Below are 19,908 nucleotides of genomic sequence, written 5' to 3'. Positions count from 1 at the left end.
AGATGAAATCTCATTGTAGTTTTGATCTGCATTTCTATAATGGCTAATGATCGTGAACATTTCCTCATATATCTGTTAGCTACCTGAATGTCTTCTTTAGTGAAGTGTTTATTCATATCTTTTGCTCATTTTTTAATTGGGTTATTTGTCTTTTTGCAGTATCATGTAGATTTTAGAGATCAGATGCTGATCAGAAATGTCATAGCTAAAAACTTTTTCCCAGTCTGTAGGTAGCCTTTTTACTCTTTTGGTGAAGTCTTTGGATGAGCATAGGTGTTTGATTTTTAGGAGTTCCCAGTTATCTAGTTTTTCTTCTCCATTCTTAATAATGTTTTGTACACTGTTTATGCCATGTATTAGGGCTCCTAACCTTGTCCCTAGTTTTTCTTCCATGATCTTTATCGTTTTAGATTTTACATTTAGGTCTTTCATCCATTTTGAGTTAGTTTTTGTGTGTGGAGTGAGGTATGGGTCTTGTTTCATTTTTTTTCCGATGGATATCCAGTTATTCTATAGGGCTTTAAATGGGACTCAATTTACATACATTTGAGACGTATTTCTCAAAAATTTCATCTTAAAGCTCTGAGACAAATGATAGAAGCGGAAACTTATAAAAATACATCTTTTAATAAACATCAAGAAGTACAGTACAGTTTTATCAAGGTTTTACATTGCAGTTTACAGCAAACATACTATCCATTATAGTGTATATTTAAAACCAAAGTAAAATCAGGGTTTTTTTTTTTTTTTTTTTCTCCCATGGCTGGATAAGCCAAATCTGCTGCATCGTATCACATTTAAGGTTGTTTTCCAAGCTGGCTTCTATAAAAGGCCTTTAACGTTAACAGGCATTTAATGACAAAGATGTTCCCCCTGATGAGTGCTCCAAAGTGCCTAAAAAGAATTGCAAATACTTGCTTTCCTTTGATGGCTGTGAAGAACAGCTATTGATAGCAACTCTGAAATATTAAAAAAGACAAAGGAAAACAGCTGTTTCCTTTGCCCAGTGAATTCATAATAAATACTAGTTTGAGGCTACAGATTCTGAAGCCAAAGGATTTTTGTAGGAAAAACTTAATGTTTATATTTATAATCCCATGGACAAAAACTGTCTAGTTAATGGCTAGATCTATTTTTAGCTTGTTTATACAATTAACAATGGGGTGGTGGAATTCCTGACACATCTGGACAAAAGCTCAGAGACAGAGGACTGAAAATTAGCAAAGGGGGAAAATTAATATTCATCTCAAAATTCCACCTGCCATTGTTTCGGAATGATCAAGATTCAGCTACACCTGAGAAGAATTAGAAGGAATCAGAAGCTGTAACTAAAAAAAAAAAAATATATAACTTCGCATGCTTTCTACTAGTATCTAATTTGATACTTAAAAATTATACAACTGGACTTATTTGCTATGTACATAAAGTTGGAGTTTAAAAAAAAAAGCTCACTACATATATCCACAAGTACTAGAGTCATACTCAGATGTGCAAAAGAGGCATAATAATCTGTTTACCATGCAACTAGCTTTTTGTAAAATCTGTAATGGTTAAAAGAACAAAATCCTTATGAAACGTAACACTAATATGTAGTAAGTCACACCAATAAACACCTCCAATTCATAAAGGTAAAGACCCAGTATCCCTGAATTTCTAAACTTTCACTGTAGTGTTAACATAGTTTCGTCTTATTGTTATCCCATTAGAAGATTTTAAAAACTTCTCGCTCCTCAATAAACCGTATTTTCAGAGGTGGATAAGGGAACCATAGAATTTCTCTCTCACTTTTGCCCATTCTTATGGATCTAATAGTGTTATTACAGAATCTAGGCTAAGGTAGGTGTTCTAAGGATTCAATGAATTGAAGTAAACTGAATTTCTAGGGTCTAGGATGTTGCTGGTGGTACGTGATAAACCTGCCTGCCAGAAAGCCATGTCTCTGGTTGAAATGTATTACTGCATCGAGGATTGAGAAGTTAAGGCTAGCTGTCCGGTGAAGTCAGACTGTTTCCTAATTGTCAGATAACAGTTTGATCTTCTATATTAAAGTTTCTTAGTGGATGGGACCAGATCTCACAGTTTTCATGGATTCTCTATGTTGCTGGTCTGTGCCATCAAATCAATTCCAACTCATAGTAACCATATAGGACAGAGCAGAACTGCCCCATAGGGTTTCCTAGGCAGTAATCTTTACAGGAGATCACCAGATCTTTTCTCCCACGTAGATGCTGGTGGGTTCAAACCACTGATCTTTCAGTTAGCAGCGAAGTGCTTAACCAGTGTGCCACTAGGCTCTTTGGATCCTCTATAACACCTACAGAAGTACTGGGCACAGATATATGCTTGAGGAAATAATCAGTAGCAGTGGCAGGAATTGAATCAAGTGTGAATGTGGTCATGGTACAGTCATAGGTTACTTCACCCATCACTCAAAAAGCAGTCACCAGTGTGCATCTCTGATGTCATCGTCACTGAAGAACAGACTCTGTTCTTTCCTACCACTATGTCTATAAGAGAACAAACCATGAGGGCCCCTTTCTTTGTCTTACCTACTAAGAAATTACATATGGACACGAATACCACTTTGTGGACTGTACCTGGAAGAAAGTTTTTTTCTGCTTCAGAGGAGGCACCAACCCATCACATGGCACATTTTAAGTCCAATAAAAAAATGTATAGAATCAGCAATTTTTTAATTATGTTAAATATTATCCATAACCAATAGATATTGGAAATGTTAGGCTCATTCTAATAGCACTTCAAATGCACTTTAAACACTGACATGAGGTAGAAGATAAGGAACTCACAAAAGAAAGTAATATTCAAAATACCTAAGCCTATTCAATGTAATTAGTCCCACAAAAGCAGTAAAACAAAAACTGTCAGACTGACTACTGTTAAAATATAACCCTTACCTAAAAGAAGTATCTTGTATTTGAAATTGCTTCCCCCTCCCATCTCCCAGTTTTAGGCACAGAAAAAGAACACTACATACTCTGAAATGTTCATAAGGATTGCATACAATAGTTTCTCCTGGCCATTTTTACTTTACCATGTTATTCTAAATCACCTCAATTGAAACCCAGATCTTTTTCACTTAAATAATTGATCAAATATCAATACAGAGATTAAAAATCCTTCCAGTGTAAGAAGCAAGAGAAAAGGAATGATTCACACTTACAATAATGTTCTTTTCATAAAAACTAGCAGCACTTCATTCTACCAAGACATACAAATTTGGCTTCATTGACTGGTCAGGAACAAAAGAAAATGTACATAGGTCAAAAAAAGCTCCTTCCGGTGGGTGGTACACAAGGGGCATGTGAGGCTACAAAAAGAGTTTTCTTTAACAATTAGCTCTTTTCCCATTAGGTGGTATGTGAAACTACTGGAATGTCAATTTCAATGGCTGAGAGGCGGGAGCGTGCTGAATAGGGCTGTGAGTAAGTATGCATACTGGAAGGATGGGAATACAGTGGTTGCCAGAAAGGAGAAGGCAAAGATTTGCATGCACAGTACCAAATAAACAGTAGAAAGGCAGTCATAAATAGGCCCCCGGCACTAGCAATAGTGACATACACTGCATAGTCAAACGCAAAGACTGGCTCGAACTTTTTGTTCAGATGTGTGTTATAAAAGATAACCCAAATGGATGGGGAGAGGCATACAGTACCTGCCAGGAAAAACAGCAGCCCAGACACCAGGTGACAGCCTGCACTATTGACTAGACACTTGGCCAGTTTGATGTTGGGCACCGAGGACCTGAAGGCTGTGTTACACATTCCAATCAGGCAGAGCAGCAGGGCACCCATTGCGATCAGGATGCTGAGGGGCAGGGCAAACTGGAGGACCCGCAGGTCCAGCTGGTCAACAGATGAGTACCAAGTAGTGTCGTACATCAGGCAGTCACTGCTCCCGTCGTAACGGGCACATTTCACCCACAGGCCTGTGTAAACGGTCAGGTTCTTCTCATTTCTGTTGAACGTGATCAGTCTTAATTTTCTCCAGTTGGGAAGCAGAGTCCCCGCAAAGAGGCCTGCCACAGAGGCGATTCCACACAGGAAGGAGAGGACTGTGGCTGCATGAACATCCCGACAGCCCATGGCCGGCAAGCGTGTGCAGTACGGTCAGTCAGACTGGGGGTAACACACAAGAGGACAAATCATGAGGGGACAACCGGAAAGCACAGCAGGGAGGCATGTTACCTATTAACAGAACTCGTGATGTAATATCAATGCCAAGAGGGCATTGTGTCCCTTGTTTCCTCTCGATGCCCAATATAAATGTACATAAATACATGTGAGTGTCACCTCAGAGCCTCGGTGCTATCACTGACTGGGTCATGTAGCAACAAAGCCTTTAGCTTTTTATTCTGCACATCTTATCGGAGGAATAATCAAAATAAGTTCAAATTCTCTTAACATGACATCTAAAATTCTCTTGGTTGTCAATAATCATTCACTCAACACACACATAAGTTCTTCTATGTATCAGGCACTCAAATATATAGCAGGAGTCAGAGTACTTATCAATCATCAGCTAGCCACAAACAACAAAAATTCAAACGCTCATGCAAATGTAAAATGAGACTAGCACGCACAAGTGAAGATGGCTCATAAAAGACAAAGGTAGGGGGCAAGAAGCACTAGAGGACAGCAGACTGAGCCAAATGGCTTGGGTTCCAATCCTCACTTTCTCACTTACTAGCTGAGTGACCCTCAGCCAGCTATGCAAACTCTCTGTGACTGATTTTCCTCACCTGTAGGATAAGAAAATAACAGCACCTATCTCACAGAGTTGTTCTAAGAATTCAATGAATTAATGTAAAGTATTCAAAATACTTCTGGCACATACTAAGTGCTATGCAAGGATTAACTACTTTCTTAGCATTCAGTGACCAGCCCAGTGCTTGGCACACTGGACTTCAATGAACATCTGTTGAATGATAGTTAAGTAAGAAAAAGCAAAACTGATCTCATTCCAGAATACTGTGTGTGCTGGAAAAATTATAAAACGTAAACGGGCTCATCTCCAATGAGTCTGTGAAAAGATGGGAACAACAAGGGTTCCTGAAATTATTCTACTCAGCTACTTCCTGGCCGATTCAAGGTTGCTTCAGTACATTTTAGGGAAATCTATAGCACTTGTTGGTTATTGTATTATTGCTGCTTATAAGATGAATGAACAGATTTTTTAAGTGAAGATGGTATCTCTACTAACGGTATTATGAGGAGGAAAAAAAAGCTGTGCCTAGGTTTGTCTTTCATGCCAAATTAAATGGTTGTGTTTTCTATATATGAAAAATTATAAAAACCAATATCTTACTCAGCTTTAATTTCTTCAAGGGAAATTCACTCACAAAACAACACTCTTTTTTTCTGTCTTCCATCCTGCCTCCTACAAGGCAGAAGAACATGAGGTAGTACATTTACTTTTTTTGCCCAGAGCACAGAGGGGTCAGGTTGAGAATATTTTTATTTCTGGATACAGTACATTGGTGTTTAGGGAATCTGTCATCCTTTGCAGAGTCAAATATTATCTATTGAGATGGTAGAGTAGCGCTCCCAGGAGTTCAAGGGTCAGAGAAAAAGACCATGACAAAAAGGCTCTAGGAGACTGTGTCAGGATGTGATTTTCTAACGCATTTGGAGGGCAGGGCATGATGTCCTTTAGAAAACAATATTACATGGTATATTTAATCCAACTATAAGCACTAGGAATAATTTTACTAGCAGAAAATATACAGCTCTGTTTTAAGTGTACAATATAAAAATCAGAGTTTAAGCACAAGTGACCACTTAAAAAAAAGTTAAGTTAAGCATGGTTAGTTCTAAGTTTCTCCAATAGTATTAGCTTACTGCTTGTTTATCCTATTATCTTCTATAGGTATTACCGGAAGTAGCAATAGTTGAAGAAAAGGTTTAAAAACATTTTATGGATGAAAAACTCTTTAAACAAAGAAATTATTGTCCTATCCTAGTTTTTTTCTTGCAACTTAGGAAAAGACAGTCTTGCTTAATTTAGCAACCAAACACTTTGGCCCAGCAATGGAAACTCTGGTACAGGTACAAGGATGTTTACACTGGGAAAGGCTACTAATAATGCCAAGCTCAAGAATTCAGCTCCTTCTTGGTTTTTGCTCATCTACCTGTCTGTCAACCCCACTACCTGTGAGCAACTTGCATAGTGTCCGACATTAGAAACATCTATTGAATAAATGACTACTGGGCCCTGTCCCAAGACCACAATAACTCACAAGGGTGGGCCACTGGTCATACAGACAAGGAAGTGGTTATTACAAAGCACCCATTATTTCAAGAGATGTCTACTTCAAGTAATAAAACATGTGAGACCTTCTGTTAGACCCTGGAGGGGCAGCGAGATCACCAAGATACACATACTGCTCCCCAATCTGTTAACAGTCATACTAAGGGAAATAATGTTAGAAATCTCATATTAGTGTTTCATACAAACTAAAAATGATGGTGGTACATCAGTTGTATGATTACTACACATCAAATGATTATTGTTAGGTATTAAGTGAACCAATGAGGCACCTGTTCACACACATGTATTGTTCAGGGTTAGGTTGAGACTGAGCAACAAAGGAGAATGATGATTTGATCAAAGTTGTAAAGGCATGAGAAAAAGGCTCCCCGTTTCTTTCAAAGCTTCAGAACTCCTTCAGATAACCCACAAAGAGTCCTAACTCAATCACAATCCGTGCTTTCAGAGGGAGGGAACAAATACTTGGAGTACCACCTTCACTGAGATTTCTCCAATCAAGCATGCCTGTGCCACTGATTCCAATGATGCAAAAGGTACAAGAAACCAGGTTAGAATGAAAAACTTCATTACTAATAAATTCCTATAATACTTAGCCTACAGGCTATCAAACAATATTAATGAACTGATTAATATTAAAGATAGGCCAATATTTATTTGAATATTAAGTGTGTTTACATCTATCCCACATCAAGATCAGTACAAGTATTCCATCGGCCTCCGAATCTGCTTTTCCTGAAGCGTTCTTGGGTCAAATACAGGGACTGACTGAAGTCCTGTCTACATGGGATCAGTAAGATACTACAGCATTTTTTTCAGAGGGAAAATACTATTAACCTTGATCTTTTACTAAAATTCAACATTGGTGATGGAATTAACGTCCTAGCTCCTTGTAACTTCCTTTGGGTACTTTACTTCTTATGGCCTGCTCTTGATTCGACATGCCTATGATTTTTTAAGTCATATAACCATAAAACCAAAACCAAACCCACTGCCTTTGAGTTGATTCCAACTCATAGTGACCCTACAGGACTATGCCCCCCAGGTTTTCTAAGGAGCACCTGGTGTATTCAAACTGCCGACCTTTTGGCTAGCAGCCATAGCACGTAGCCACTACACCACTGGGGTTTCCGTATAACCCACTGGAGGGATAAAATAAGTTTTTATAGGAATAGGCAGGAGAGGAATATATTTATTGATTAAAAGCTGGGAGATAATGTTGACTTCCCGGTTAGGATTTGTTCATACCGAGAGAGTAAAAAGAGAGTTCAGAATGATTTTTTCAAATGCAAACTTAATCATGTCACTCCACTTCTTCCCAATCAATGGCTTCCCACTGCCCTTATAATTATCTCTAAAGTCTGAAATCCTTCCCATAGCTTACACCATCTAGTCTACATAGCCATCTTGCTTTTAACTCCCCAAATGCGCCACTTTCTTATTTGGTTAAGGGCTTTCCCTCATGCTATTTTCTTCCTTCTTCCAAATCCGACCAAGCCCACTGCCACTGAGTCGATTCTGACTTAGAGCTTTCTTAATCTCATCCCATTCTTTGCTTGGCTAGTACCTACTCAAGAGCTTTCTTAATCTCATCCCATTCTTTGCTTGGCTAGTACCTACTCATCTATCTAATTTCAGCTTAAACAATCCTTTCCAGGGGGCCAGCCCTAAACCTCTTCCTCTGCCCCTGGTTTTATGCTCTGGTTGCACCTTTACACTTGTTAGTTGCACTGCTACCTTTGGTGACAGTGATCTTGCTTATAATCCCTTGTGCAATATTTATCTTTTCCACCAGACTGTGAATTCCTGAAGGACAGAGATCGTTCTGTTTTGTTTGCTGTGTTCAATATTGGCACACAGAAGGCACCCAATTACTTGCTGAATGAATTATATGAATGAATGAAGAAACAAATGAAGGGTCCATATGAGTCTCGTCAGGATATAGAAAGTTACAAATTGCTCCAGTATCAGATGCATTCAGTTTATTCAGGACAACTCATCCCATCCTGTGTTCTTCTAGACCCCTGTGTTCTGCTCCTTGTTGGCCAAATGTCTCTCCCATTTTTTAAAACAAAGTTCATTTTCTTCCCACAGAAACACCAAATTAGGGAAGACGAGGCTATTCCCAGGCACTTACACACGGATTATGCTTCTAGAAATACGTATCTACATTTGGCAACCCTGGCTGAACTTCAATGCTGGTTAGGAAGTCAATCGATTTCAATTTAATAGGAACATTATATATTGGATACACTCCTCTTTATTAATAAAAAAAAAAAAAAAATTTTTTTAATTAATAATGGTTAATATTTTTTTTAATATATCAAATTAAACCTTATTTATCAAAGTTAGTCAGTTCATTATATTCATATTTACATTTTCATTTTTAAATATCAGTGGGAAAAAATAACACTTTTTTTTGCCATTATGAAAAACCTGTATTAGGGATCATGGAACACATTTTAACAAATCTGATGATCTCTCATGAACACTACCCGGGTGACAGCTTAGAGCTGGAACATATGTACAGATGTGCAGGCTTGCTGTTTTCATCTGGGAGACAGCTTGGTATTGTGGCCCAGGAGGACAAAGGCCCAAATGCCAGTCATTACCTACCAATTACAAACTGAGCAAGTCACCTATCTCCTCTGAACCTCAAAATTCTCATATGTAAAATGACCCACGAGGTATCTGTAAGATCATGAATAATAAGGCCTTTTGTAAACCAGAATGTGGTCAGAAATATAAGCTTCTGTAATAAGTTAGTAAGTAGACTTATTTACTTCCTTTAGCTAGGAACATGCTTTTCTTCTTGACTGTGAGTAAACAACCACAGATAATTACAGTCATATAACAGTAATGACAGAACACTGTCTTTGGAGTAGTTACTGACCAAATCGAATGACCAACCACTTTACATTTGTCATTTCACTATCTGTTCCACAGTGACTTTCAGAGAATAAAATTTCAGATGGATAAAATTTGGTACACAATTAAAGGCTATCAGAGTTATCATTTTAAATAAAAATATTTTCAAAAAGCTATCGCTTCTATGGTTTTGAATTAGAGTTCAAAGAAGTGTGGATCAGGAATAGTGGTTAAGAGCTTTAGGAATGGCTAGGTATGTTATCAAGGACAATTCTGAGGAACAGCTATACGAGAATGCATGTCTAACAGCAGCTAAGTTAATTCTGGATGGTAACACTAGAAGTCTCCTCTACCTACAATTTGGGTTTTTAAGTCATCAATCATTGTACTCACAAGGAAAAGCTGTCCTATACCTTTACTTTTTTGGCCAAGAGGAAAAACATGTCATTACTGGATGATATATGGTGGCAGAAAGAAGGGAAATAAGATATAGTCAAAAGATGTACTTACCCTTTGAGATATATGATAATCTAAATAACTTTAATCAACTTAGAAGGAATATATGCACATCTGAATGCAAAGTAGAGACTCTGTGGGTCTAAAGAAATAGGAAAAATTAATATAGTTTCTCTAGAAACTCAATTTGAATTCACATGGAATTAAAAGAAATTAGCAATCATCCAAAACCAATAAAATGTTATGCCAAAAAATATAGGTCATAAGCTTAAAAAAGGAAGTTTATTCTTAAATTCATGCATTATTTATATGTCAGATACAGAAGAAAAGATTAACTCTCACTGTGATTTGAGAAAATAGGAGAAATAAGGATAAAAATCACTTTACTGTCTTGGAAATAAATTATCAACATTTAATGAATTTTTTAGATCCTTTTCATAATTATAGTGCAAGAAGAGGGAGGGCTCAGGAAACATTGTGCAGTTGTCTTTGAAGCACAAGAAATTATGTTTCTTTTCTACTTTTTACAAGGATGTTGTTGTTGTTAGGTGCTGTACAGTCAATTTTCTACTCATAGCAACCCAAAGTAACACAGTAGAGCTGCCCTATAGGATTTCCTAGACTGTAATTTTTATGGGAGCAAATCAACAGGTCTTTTCTCCTGGAGAGTGGCCAGATGGGTTCAAACTGCCAACCTTTTTGGCAACCTTTGGTTAGCAGCCCAGCGCTTAAGCATTGCTCCACCAGGGCTCCTTTTTAATAAGGATACTGACAACAAACCAGGCAAAACTGATCTGTGCTGTGCATCCTGATATTTAGAACTAGAATGTTTTCCTGAGTTAATATTTTCACCAGTGGTTCAGCCTGCCATTTTAAAATGTTTCCGTTTATCTTTTTCAAGCACAAGCCACTTCCTCTTCCAAACAGGTGGAATGAGAATAAGACTTGTAAATGCTGGAAAGCTTCCTGGTTTAAGGCAATTAGCACTAGTCTTATTATGGTCATTACACCAGTGTTGCCCAAAACAGTGCACAGAAGATATTTCAATTAAGTTTTTTGAGTTTTGTTTTCCAAATATGCGTTTCTTGAGCTGGTAACAAGCAAAACTACTCACTCCAAAATCAGAGAAAATCGTTTTACAATTACTAACACACAATAGGATCCCTGGGCAATCATCTTAAGTGGGGTTACCAAATCTGGCCTTTCTGTAACGTCCTGACCGGCTCCTTTAAGGCCTGTAACAGAGCTTTAAGCTTCAGAAGAAAAAAACCAAACCAAGCTTCCAAGGCAACCGGTATATCCCCTCCTCACCCCTCCTCTTCCTTTGAGCTGCGTCCTTAGGAACACTAGAGCTGACAAAAAAGGAAAAAAAAAAAAGCACTCCTGATTAGACCCAATGGAAAGAAACCGCAACAGCGACTTAATGCTCTCTGAGCAAGCCCATCCCTGCAACACTGAGTGGGTTTGAACCGGGAGTAGGTCATCATTACACAACCAGCGTCAGATGGTTATTCAAAAATAGCAACTTGCAGCTTCACACAGTAAACCCCCGCCAGCCAAGTTCCCAGCCCTAGGCTGCTCCGGTAAGACAACTCGACAATTTCCAAACTCCTGTGTAAAAAAATAATGTTTAAAAGCTTAATCAAGTAACTCCTCACTCAATTAATTCTCACTTCCGCTACTGTGGTTCGCATTTTTTCACGTCCCTGAAACCCCTCCATTTAGTTATTTTACATAAAATCCTCAACTACTTATGCAAAAGACCCAGAAATCAGAACATCCTTGACCACACCTACCTGCTTCTCACATGCAGCACATTTTACTCGCCCACACTGAGGAGCCTCTCACAGCGTCTCCCTCTTTCCGTTCCAGGAAGTGTGTTCTTACTGAGCCGCACCGGAGGCTTCTGGGAGCGTAGTCAGATTCTCCCGTGGCACTAAACCGGAATGCGCTGGGAGACTACAGCTCCCAGAATCCACTGGGCCGCGGGCCGCAGGTAACATCCTGCGACCACCTACCACTTGCAGCCATAGTTCCCCCGTCCCTTTTGAACTTTGCGTTCCGTGTAGATCTGGGATAGCAGTTTACAACAAGACAAAACGAAACAAAACTAAAAATAGCTTTGAATTGGGTTCCCAAGTAAATATTTTCTATTCACTGTGATTTGTCCGTAAGAAACTTTCTTAGCAGAAAATCTTAAATCCAGACTGTTTTCCCACAAAACATTACCGAAGCAGGAAGTGTGTAAGTGGCCAAACTTCCAGAACTAGACCGCGTAGGTTTATATGGGGTACTGTTACCTACATTTGGCTGACCCTGAGCAAGTTGCCTGGCTAGCCTGTGTCTGACGTTATTTGTAAAACGGAGATAATAAGATTACCTACATCATTGGGTTGTTCTGAGAATTAAGTGACTTAATATAATAAACTGCGGGACACATACTCCAACTAACTCTGACCCTGTTTGCTTCTCGCAACTGTAAAATCTTATGTCAGTGAGTAGCTGATTAAAAAAAAAATGCCTAAGTGTCATGATGACTATAACTTACTTTTACATGATTACACACACAAGTGGAATTAAAGTAAATGTGGGAAATATTGACAATTGCTGAATCTAAGAAAAGAGTGGGTGTTCATTATACTATTCCTTCAAGCTCTTTGGAGCTTTGAACATTTTAAAAGTAAAAGGATTGGGAAGCAGTATCAGTTTTCCACTAGGCAGCTATGACCTTGGGCAAGTTAACCTTTTTTTGTGCCTGTCTCATCTGTAAAAATTATCTGTTGTTGTTGTTAGGTGCCATCAAGTTGGTTCCGACTCATAGCGACCCTAGGCACAACAGAAGGAAACACTGCCTGGTCCTGAGCCATCCTTACAATCCTTATGCTTGAGCTCATTGTTGCAGCCACTGTGTCAATCCACCTCATTGAGGCTCTTCCTCTTTTCCCCTGACCCTGTACTCTGCCAAGCATGATGTCCTTCTCCAGGGACTGATGCGTCCTGACAACATGTCCAAAATATCTAAGACGCAGTCTTGCCATTCTTGTTTCTAAGGAGCATTCTGGTTGTACTTCTTCTAAGACAGATTTGTTTGTTCCTTTGGCAGTCCATGGTATCTACATCAGAAAATTATGGTGAAAATTAAAATTAGTTACTATACATAGAGAGGAGCCCTGGTGGTGAAGTGGTTAAGAGCTTGGCTGCTAACCAAAAGGTCAGGAGTTGGAATCCTCCAGCCACTCCTTGAAAACCATATGGGGCAGTTCTACTCTGTCCTATAAAGTTGCCATGAGGCAGAATCGACTTGACTGCAATGGGTTTTTATATACAGAGAAGTCTACAACAGTGCCTGGCACACAATAAGGACTAAACCCACTGCTGTTGCGTTGAGTCAATTCTGACTCATAAGGACTATAAAAACAAACAAAAACCACCTCTGTCTGGAGTCTATTTTGACACATAGCCACCATACAGGACAGACGACAACAGCCCCACAAAGTTTCCAACGATGTAATCTTTACAGAGGGAGCCCTGGTGGCTTAGTGGTTAAGAGCTTGGCTGCTATACCAAAAGGTACGCAGTTTGAGTCTACCCGGAAAACCCTATGTGGCAGTTCTACTCTGTCCTATAGGATTGCTAAGAGTCAGAATCGACTCGGTGACAATGGAATAAATCTTTACAGAAATAGCCTGCCACATCTTTCTCCTGTGGATGCCTGGTGGGTTCGAACCGCTGACCTTTCCATTAGCAGTCAAGCACTTAACGACTATGCCACCAGGACTCAATAAGGACTATACGTGGTTGCTAATATTATTTTCCATTTTTCGTTGTTCCAGTAATGATGGGACTATTTGTTAGTAATGGAAAAGGGGAAAAAGAGTCTGTTCACTGCAAACCACTTTTCATTTGCCATACTGCATCAGAAGCTGGGTAAGATTGTCTAAGACCAGAAAAAATCCTACACCATTGCTGTCATCATTAGGTGCCATCAGGTTGATTCCGACTCATAGCCACCTATGTACTACAGAACAAAGCACTGCCTGGTCCTGCGCCATCCTCACAATCTTTGTTATCTTTAAGCCCATTGTTGCAGCCACTGTGTCAATCTATCTCATCGAGGGTCTTCCTCATTTTCCATGACCCTCTACTTTACCACGATGTCCTCCAGGGACTGGTCTCTCCCGAAAATGTGTTCAAACTACATGAGATGAAGTCTCACCATGCTCACTTCCAAGAACCACTGTACTACTTTCCAGACAGACTTGTTGGTTCTGCTGGCAGTCCATGGTACATTCAATATTCTTCACCAACACCACAATTCAAAGGCATCAATTCTTAGGTCTTCCTTATTCATTGCCCACTTTTGGCATTCATATGAGACAATTGAAAATATCATGGCTTGGGCCAGGTGCCCCGTAGTCCTCAAAGTGACATCTTTGCTTTTCAACACTTTAAAGAGGTCTTTTGCAGCAGATTTGCCCAATGAAATGCATCTTTGATTCCTTGGCTGCTGTTTCCATGGGCGTTGACTGTGGATTCAAGTAAAATGAAATCCTTGACAACTTCAATTTTCTCTCCGTTTATCACAATGTTGCTTATTGGTCCAGTTGTGCGGATTTTTGTTTTGTGTTCAGGTGTAATCCATACTGAAGGCTATAGTCTTTGATCTTCATCAATAAGTGCTTCAAGTCCTCTTCACATTCAGCAAGCAAGGTTGTGTCATCTGCATACCACAGGTTGTTGATAAGTCTTCCACCAATCCTGGTATTGTGCTCTTCTTCTCATATTCTAGCTTCTTGGATTATATCAGCATACAGATTGAATAAGTATGGTGAAAGGATACAACCCTGACACAGACCTTCCATGATTTTAAACCATGCAGTATCCCCTTGTTCTGTTGGAATGACTGTCTCTTGGGCTATGTACAGGTTCTGCATAAGGACAATTAAGTCTTCCAGAATCCCCATTCTTTGCAATGTTATCCATAACTTGTTATGATCCACACAGTGAAATGTCTTTGCATGGTCAATAAAACACACGTAAAACATCCTTCTGGTATTCTCTGCTTTCAGTCAAGATCCATCTGAAATCAGCAATGATATCTCTCGTTTCACATCCTCTTCTCAATCTGGCTTGAATGTCTATCTACTGCTGCAATTGTTTTTTAATGATCTTCAGCAAAGTTTTACTTGTGTGTTATATTAATAATATTGTTCAGTAATTTCCACCTTCTCTTGGATCCCTTTTTTTTGGAATGGGGATAAATATGGATCTCTTTCAGTTGGTTGGCCAGGTATGTGTCTTCCAAATTTCTTGGCATACATGAGTGAGCACCTCCAGTGTTGCATCTGCTTGTTCAAACATCTCAATTGGTATTCTGTCAATTTCTGGAGGCTTGTTTTTTGCCAGTGCCTTCAGTGCATCTGGGACTTCTTCCTTTAATACCATCTGTTCTTGATCATATGATACCTCCTGAAATGTCTGAACACTGACCAATTCTTTTTCGTACAGTGACTTCCTTCCATTTTCTTTTGAGGCCTCCCATGTCATTCAATAGTTTGCCCGCAGAATCCTTCAATATTGCAACCCAAACCAAACCAAACCCACTGCTGTCGAGTGGATGCCAACTCATAGTGACCCAATAGGGTTTCCAAGGCTGTAAATCTCTACAGAAGCAGACTGTCGCATCTTACTCCTGTGGAGCCGCTGGTGGTTTTGAACCATCGACCTTTTAGTTAGCAGTTGATTGCTCTAACCACTGCGCCACCAAACCAGTAAAAACCATACCCGTTGCTGCAGAGTTGGTTCTGACTCATAGCGACCCTATAGGACAGAGAATTGCCCCATAGGGTTTCCAAGGAGTAACTGGTGGATTTGAACTGCTGACCTTTTGGTTAGCAGCCACTTAACCACTGCGCTATAGGGCTGCATTGCACCACCAGGACTCCTCAATATTGCAATAGCCATCAGGAAATGTAATTGTTATGGATTGAATTGTGTATAATATGTGTTGTAAATCCTTACTTCTATGCCTGTGATTATAATACCATTTGGGAATAAGTTTTTTTTTATGTTAACGAGGCAAGATTAGTGTAGGGTATATCCTGAGATACAAGAGATAAATGGAGCAAGCAGAGATGGGGAAAAGGAGATGCCAAGGCACATGAAGATCTCCCAGGAGCAGAAGTTCAGAAGAGACAAGGACCTTCCTCCAGAGCTGTCAGAGACAGAAAGACTTCCCGTAGAGCCAGAACCCCAAATTCCAACTTCTAGCCTTCTAAACTGTGAGAAAATAAATTTCTGTCTGTTAAAGCAACCTACTTATGTTTCTGTCATAGCAGCATTAGATAACTAGGACAGTAACTACATGGAAAAGATAACACTGGGTGGTGGAAAAATGTTCTTGGCATGGATAGGCGAAGTACAACCAAGAAAGAAGAGCCAGGAGAAGAGCACATCCTTTGGAGCCATGGCCCCTGTGCTGAGAAACTCCTAGATTCATGGGAAGACTGATGACAAGGACCTTCCTCCAAAGCCAACACAGAGAAAAAGCCTTCCCTTGGAGCTGGAGCTCTGAATTCGGCCTTCTAACCTCCTGGACTGTGAGAGAACAAATTACAGTTTGTTAAAGCCATCCATTTGTAGTATTTCTGTTTTAATAGCACTAGGATAACTAAGATACCAAGTAACATAGCGTATTTACTGATTCTGGAGATTAGCATGTGGACATATTTGGGAAAACATTATTCTGCCTACCAGAGTCACCACTAACATCTTTCTGGCTAAATCCAAAGGCATCTTTTCTCTTCTGCCCCATCAGGTCCCCACTGTACGTGTCTAACCACTTTTTTTTTTCTTCCCCCTAAAGCTCTTTTTCTTTGGAGACATCAATATTCCTACTTCTTTTCTAGTTTATCTGCTTAGTTCCCTATCCACCTGTTGCTTTCACTTCCTCCTTCTTACTCCCAATTAATTATTAATGTAAAGGTTTTAGGCTCCCCTCACACTGTCACTAAAAACTTCCTGAGAGGGCAACCCGATTTCTCTCTCTCTAAATCCCCAACTCTGGCCAAAACTTTCCACAAGTTTAGCAGTATTTCTAATTACCAGCTTATGTGGTTGACTGCTATTCCTTCGATTTCAGCATGTTCCAAATACAAATTAATTATTGTATCCCCTAACAGCTTCACGGCAGTTCGAACCCACCGGCTGTTCCATGGGAGAAAAGACCTTGCAATCTGCTCCCACAAAAACTTCAGCCTGGGAAACCCTATAGGGCAGTTCGGCTCTGTCCTGTAGGGTTACTATGAGTCAGAATCCATGCAACAACGAAAGTCTCCCATTATTCCTTATTTTGTTAGTAGTTTTGATTTTCTTTGATATTGTCTTCATACCTTTTACCCAAAACATGAACTAAGTTCTTCCAAATCTTCCTTTGACATATCTACTTGCTCTTTATCTACTATGAACAACTGTAGCAATCCTAGTGCAAACCTCATCTTTTCACAAAACCATAGGTGAATAATCTCCTTACATATATACTAATGCCAAATAAAAAAATAATATATAACATTGAAGACTTATTACATACCAGGCACTAGGCTTTTTTATGGTTTATCTAATTTAATCCCAGGGGCCCTAGTGGTGCAATGCTTAAACACTAGGCTGCTAACTGAAGTTGTCGGTTTAAACTCACCAGCAGCTCGGAAAAGACTTGGTGATCTGTTCCTGCAAAGATTAAAGCCTAAAAAACCAGGGCAGTTCTAAACTATACAATTCATCAACTTCAAAGTATAAATAACTTACATAATTGTTCCCTTTTTATGTTAGCTGCATCTCACCAGTCCAATTCCATGACTGACGTTCAACAAACATAGATCAATGGAAAAAAAAAAAAAACTCCCCATATACAAATGGATTTGGGAATAGCAAAGGAAGGAAGGAAGGAAGGAAAGAAGGTTTTGAGGAAATCAAACACACCCTTCACTTTTACAATTGTTAGGAAAGTGTGCTTTAGGACCTCCAAACACTGGCTTCGAGAGGTAATCAATTAGAAAATAGGTCGGATGACAGCACGTTTGTTTCTAATCTTTAACGTAGCTGGAAACCCTGGTGGTGTAGTGATTAACAGCTACAGCTGCTAACCAAAAGGTGAGCAGTTTGAATCCACCAGGCATTCCTTGGAAACCTGATGGGGCAGTTCTACTCTGTCCTATAGGGTCGCTATGAGTCAGAATTGACTCGACGGCAACGGTTACTAATGCAGACAGGGAGGGAGGGGATTGTACAAAATAATCTACCAGTAGAACAATTTTAGGGTTTTTTTTCCCAGTAATTGTATTCAGGTGTTTTAAATCTTTGTCTTTTACCATGCCTGCCAACCCCCAGTACTATTTTTAAAAAGAAACCTGTATGTTAAACTTTTGATGAGTGACAAATCTGGCATTATAATATCAATGATTTTTGGGGACAGATCAGTTTTTCTGGTTCACATTTTTATAGGAAAGGCCACGTGTGCTTACTGTATCATTCTTATAATTTCTCTAGACTCAGAAGTGGTACCAGTGCATGGAAAGATTTGTTTTTTAAGTGAGGCTGAATATCATACTGTCCTCTTATTTTCCTCATTAGGATTTGGTTGACCAGAGGCTTTTATTTACTGTCATTTAATTATGTTTCAAATCCATCCAAAGCCATAAGCTTTTACTCAATGTTTGCCTTTGATTTCAAACATTCTCAAATCTCCCTCAATTTGTAGCAAACCATATAAAAATAAGGCTGAAGTTACATTTTAGGTTTATAATCATGCCTTTTTCTTAATATGAGAAAATTACGCCATGGTTTTCTTAAAGCCTTTTATAGAAATACCAATGTTTGATAACGAACAGAAAATGAAGGGACTGGTCAGGAGACATTGGGAATTTCAAGAAAAATATACTGAAACACATGCCATGAACAAAGAAAGGTTTTGTCCTTTGCTTTCACTATCAATGCACTCAGGGCTTACAAAATAAACAGAAAAAACTACCTTGTCATATATTGCTCCAAAATTCATTATACTATCAACTGCACATCCTATTCTTCAAATTCCAAGTATTTCAAAGGACATGATTCAGATAATAGCTACGTTTCACATAGCTTGGTATCTGGGCCTTCCAAAGGATTTAATTTATATTATAAACACATTAATAATATATGCAACAGTGATTCCTTCCTCTGAAGTCTTCCAAGTACCCAACAACTATTAATTAAGCCACTGTCATAATGAGAAACAGAAAAACCAAATTAGAATTGCCTAAAATTAGTGGTTGGTTATGGCCATAAATAGTAGTTGAAACTGCCTCTGGCTTTTTTTATCCTTATGATAGCCAATGTGAGGTAATAAACCCACAACATGCTTAGTCCTGAGCTATCCAGAAGGACATTCTACCACTTTTCAACATACGTATTTTTCTTTCCTTTCTCCATTCTCATTTCTACCGCTTGAGTTTGCTTTTTCTTCTTTCAGTTTGCTAGTGACATGCATTTCAAAGCTAAAGAGATTGTCCTGATATTTTCTCCCTACTTCCCAAACTCCAATTAGAAAACAAGCAAACAAAAAATTATCTTTCTCAAATATCTACTTGATTTAAAAAAGCTGTTTATTTTTCATTATTATTTACTCTTGCAGTAAATAATGTAACATGCTAACATTTTATATCAATTATGTTTAGCTTATTTGTTTAATTCCTGAGTTATAAACTTTTATAGGGCAAAGACTATCCTTTTTTCTATATGTTTTTTAATTATAAAATATTTTAGACATTCAAAAAGATAAAATAAATAAACACCCATGTACCCATGAACTACTTTAGGAAATAATCACTAGGAATCTACACAGTGTAGTGCCTAAATGCGTTGATACATATGAAACCCTCGGCATACTGCATATTACCATGTTACTTATTCTGATTACCAGCACAGACCATACTCAAAAAAAATTTCTGGGCTTGTTTCACTAATCTCTTCCATATAGAGGGATGGATTTAGGTCAAATTTGAAATACTCCTAAAGGTTTAAAAACACACATTTCAAGACTTTGTCTTTAAACAAAGAGTATTTTTGAAATAAGGTTATCTTTTTGTAAGGTTTATAATTTATACTATTGCTAATTTTCACTTGTTAGCTATGATTTGTGAGCATATTTATACTAACTGTTGCTTTGAAATATTTTTTTTTTTTTCATGTACCTTAATGATATTACAAATTTCTAGATAGACCTTATCTTTGCTAACTGGATTTTAATCTGAACCTGGCAAACCC

At 38.6% G+C, this 19,908-nt stretch overlaps 1 protein-coding gene across 3 annotated transcripts; it reads right to left on the bottom strand.

Annotated features, from left to right (window-relative positions):
* Nucleotides 1–629: 629 nt before the first annotated feature.
* On the bottom strand, nucleotides 630–11,492 carry CLDN12 (claudin 12). Of its 3 annotated transcripts, none has more exons than XM_049894099.1 (3): nucleotides 11,406–11,492; nucleotides 9,664–9,751; nucleotides 630–5,397 (listed from the first exon to the last, which is right to left on the bottom strand). In XM_049894099.1, exon 3 carries the CDS (start codon nucleotides 4,101–4,103, stop codon nucleotides 3,369–3,371), a length of 735 nt encoding a protein of 244 aa, XP_049750056.1. In that variant the 5' UTR covers nucleotides 4,104–5,397; nucleotides 9,664–9,751; nucleotides 11,406–11,492; the 3' UTR covers nucleotides 630–3,368. The 3 variants fall into 3 exon arrangements, with proteins under 3 accessions (XP_049750056.1, XP_049750055.1, XP_049750054.1); XM_049894098.1 differs by having other exon boundaries at nucleotides 630–4,136; XM_049894097.1 differs by lacking the exon at nucleotides 9,664–9,751 and having other exon boundaries at nucleotides 630–4,136.
* Between the last annotated feature and the right edge of the window lie 8,416 nt (nucleotides 11,493–19,908).

Source organism: Elephas maximus, chromosome 8, assembly GCF_024166365.1.
Source record: "Elephas maximus indicus isolate mEleMax1 chromosome 8, mEleMax1 primary haplotype, whole genome shotgun sequence".
Taxonomy (NCBI): domain Eukaryota; kingdom Metazoa; phylum Chordata; class Mammalia; order Proboscidea; family Elephantidae; genus Elephas; species Elephas maximus.
Note: the sequence above shows the minus strand (reverse complement) of the source record. Positions and strands in the feature narration are given on the sequence as shown.

Excerpts from the sequence above, each read along its gene's own strand:
- CLDN12 (XM_049894099.1), bottom strand. The coding sequence starts at position 4,103 with ATGGGCTGTCGGGATGTTCATGCAGCCACAGTCCTCTCCTTCCTGTGT.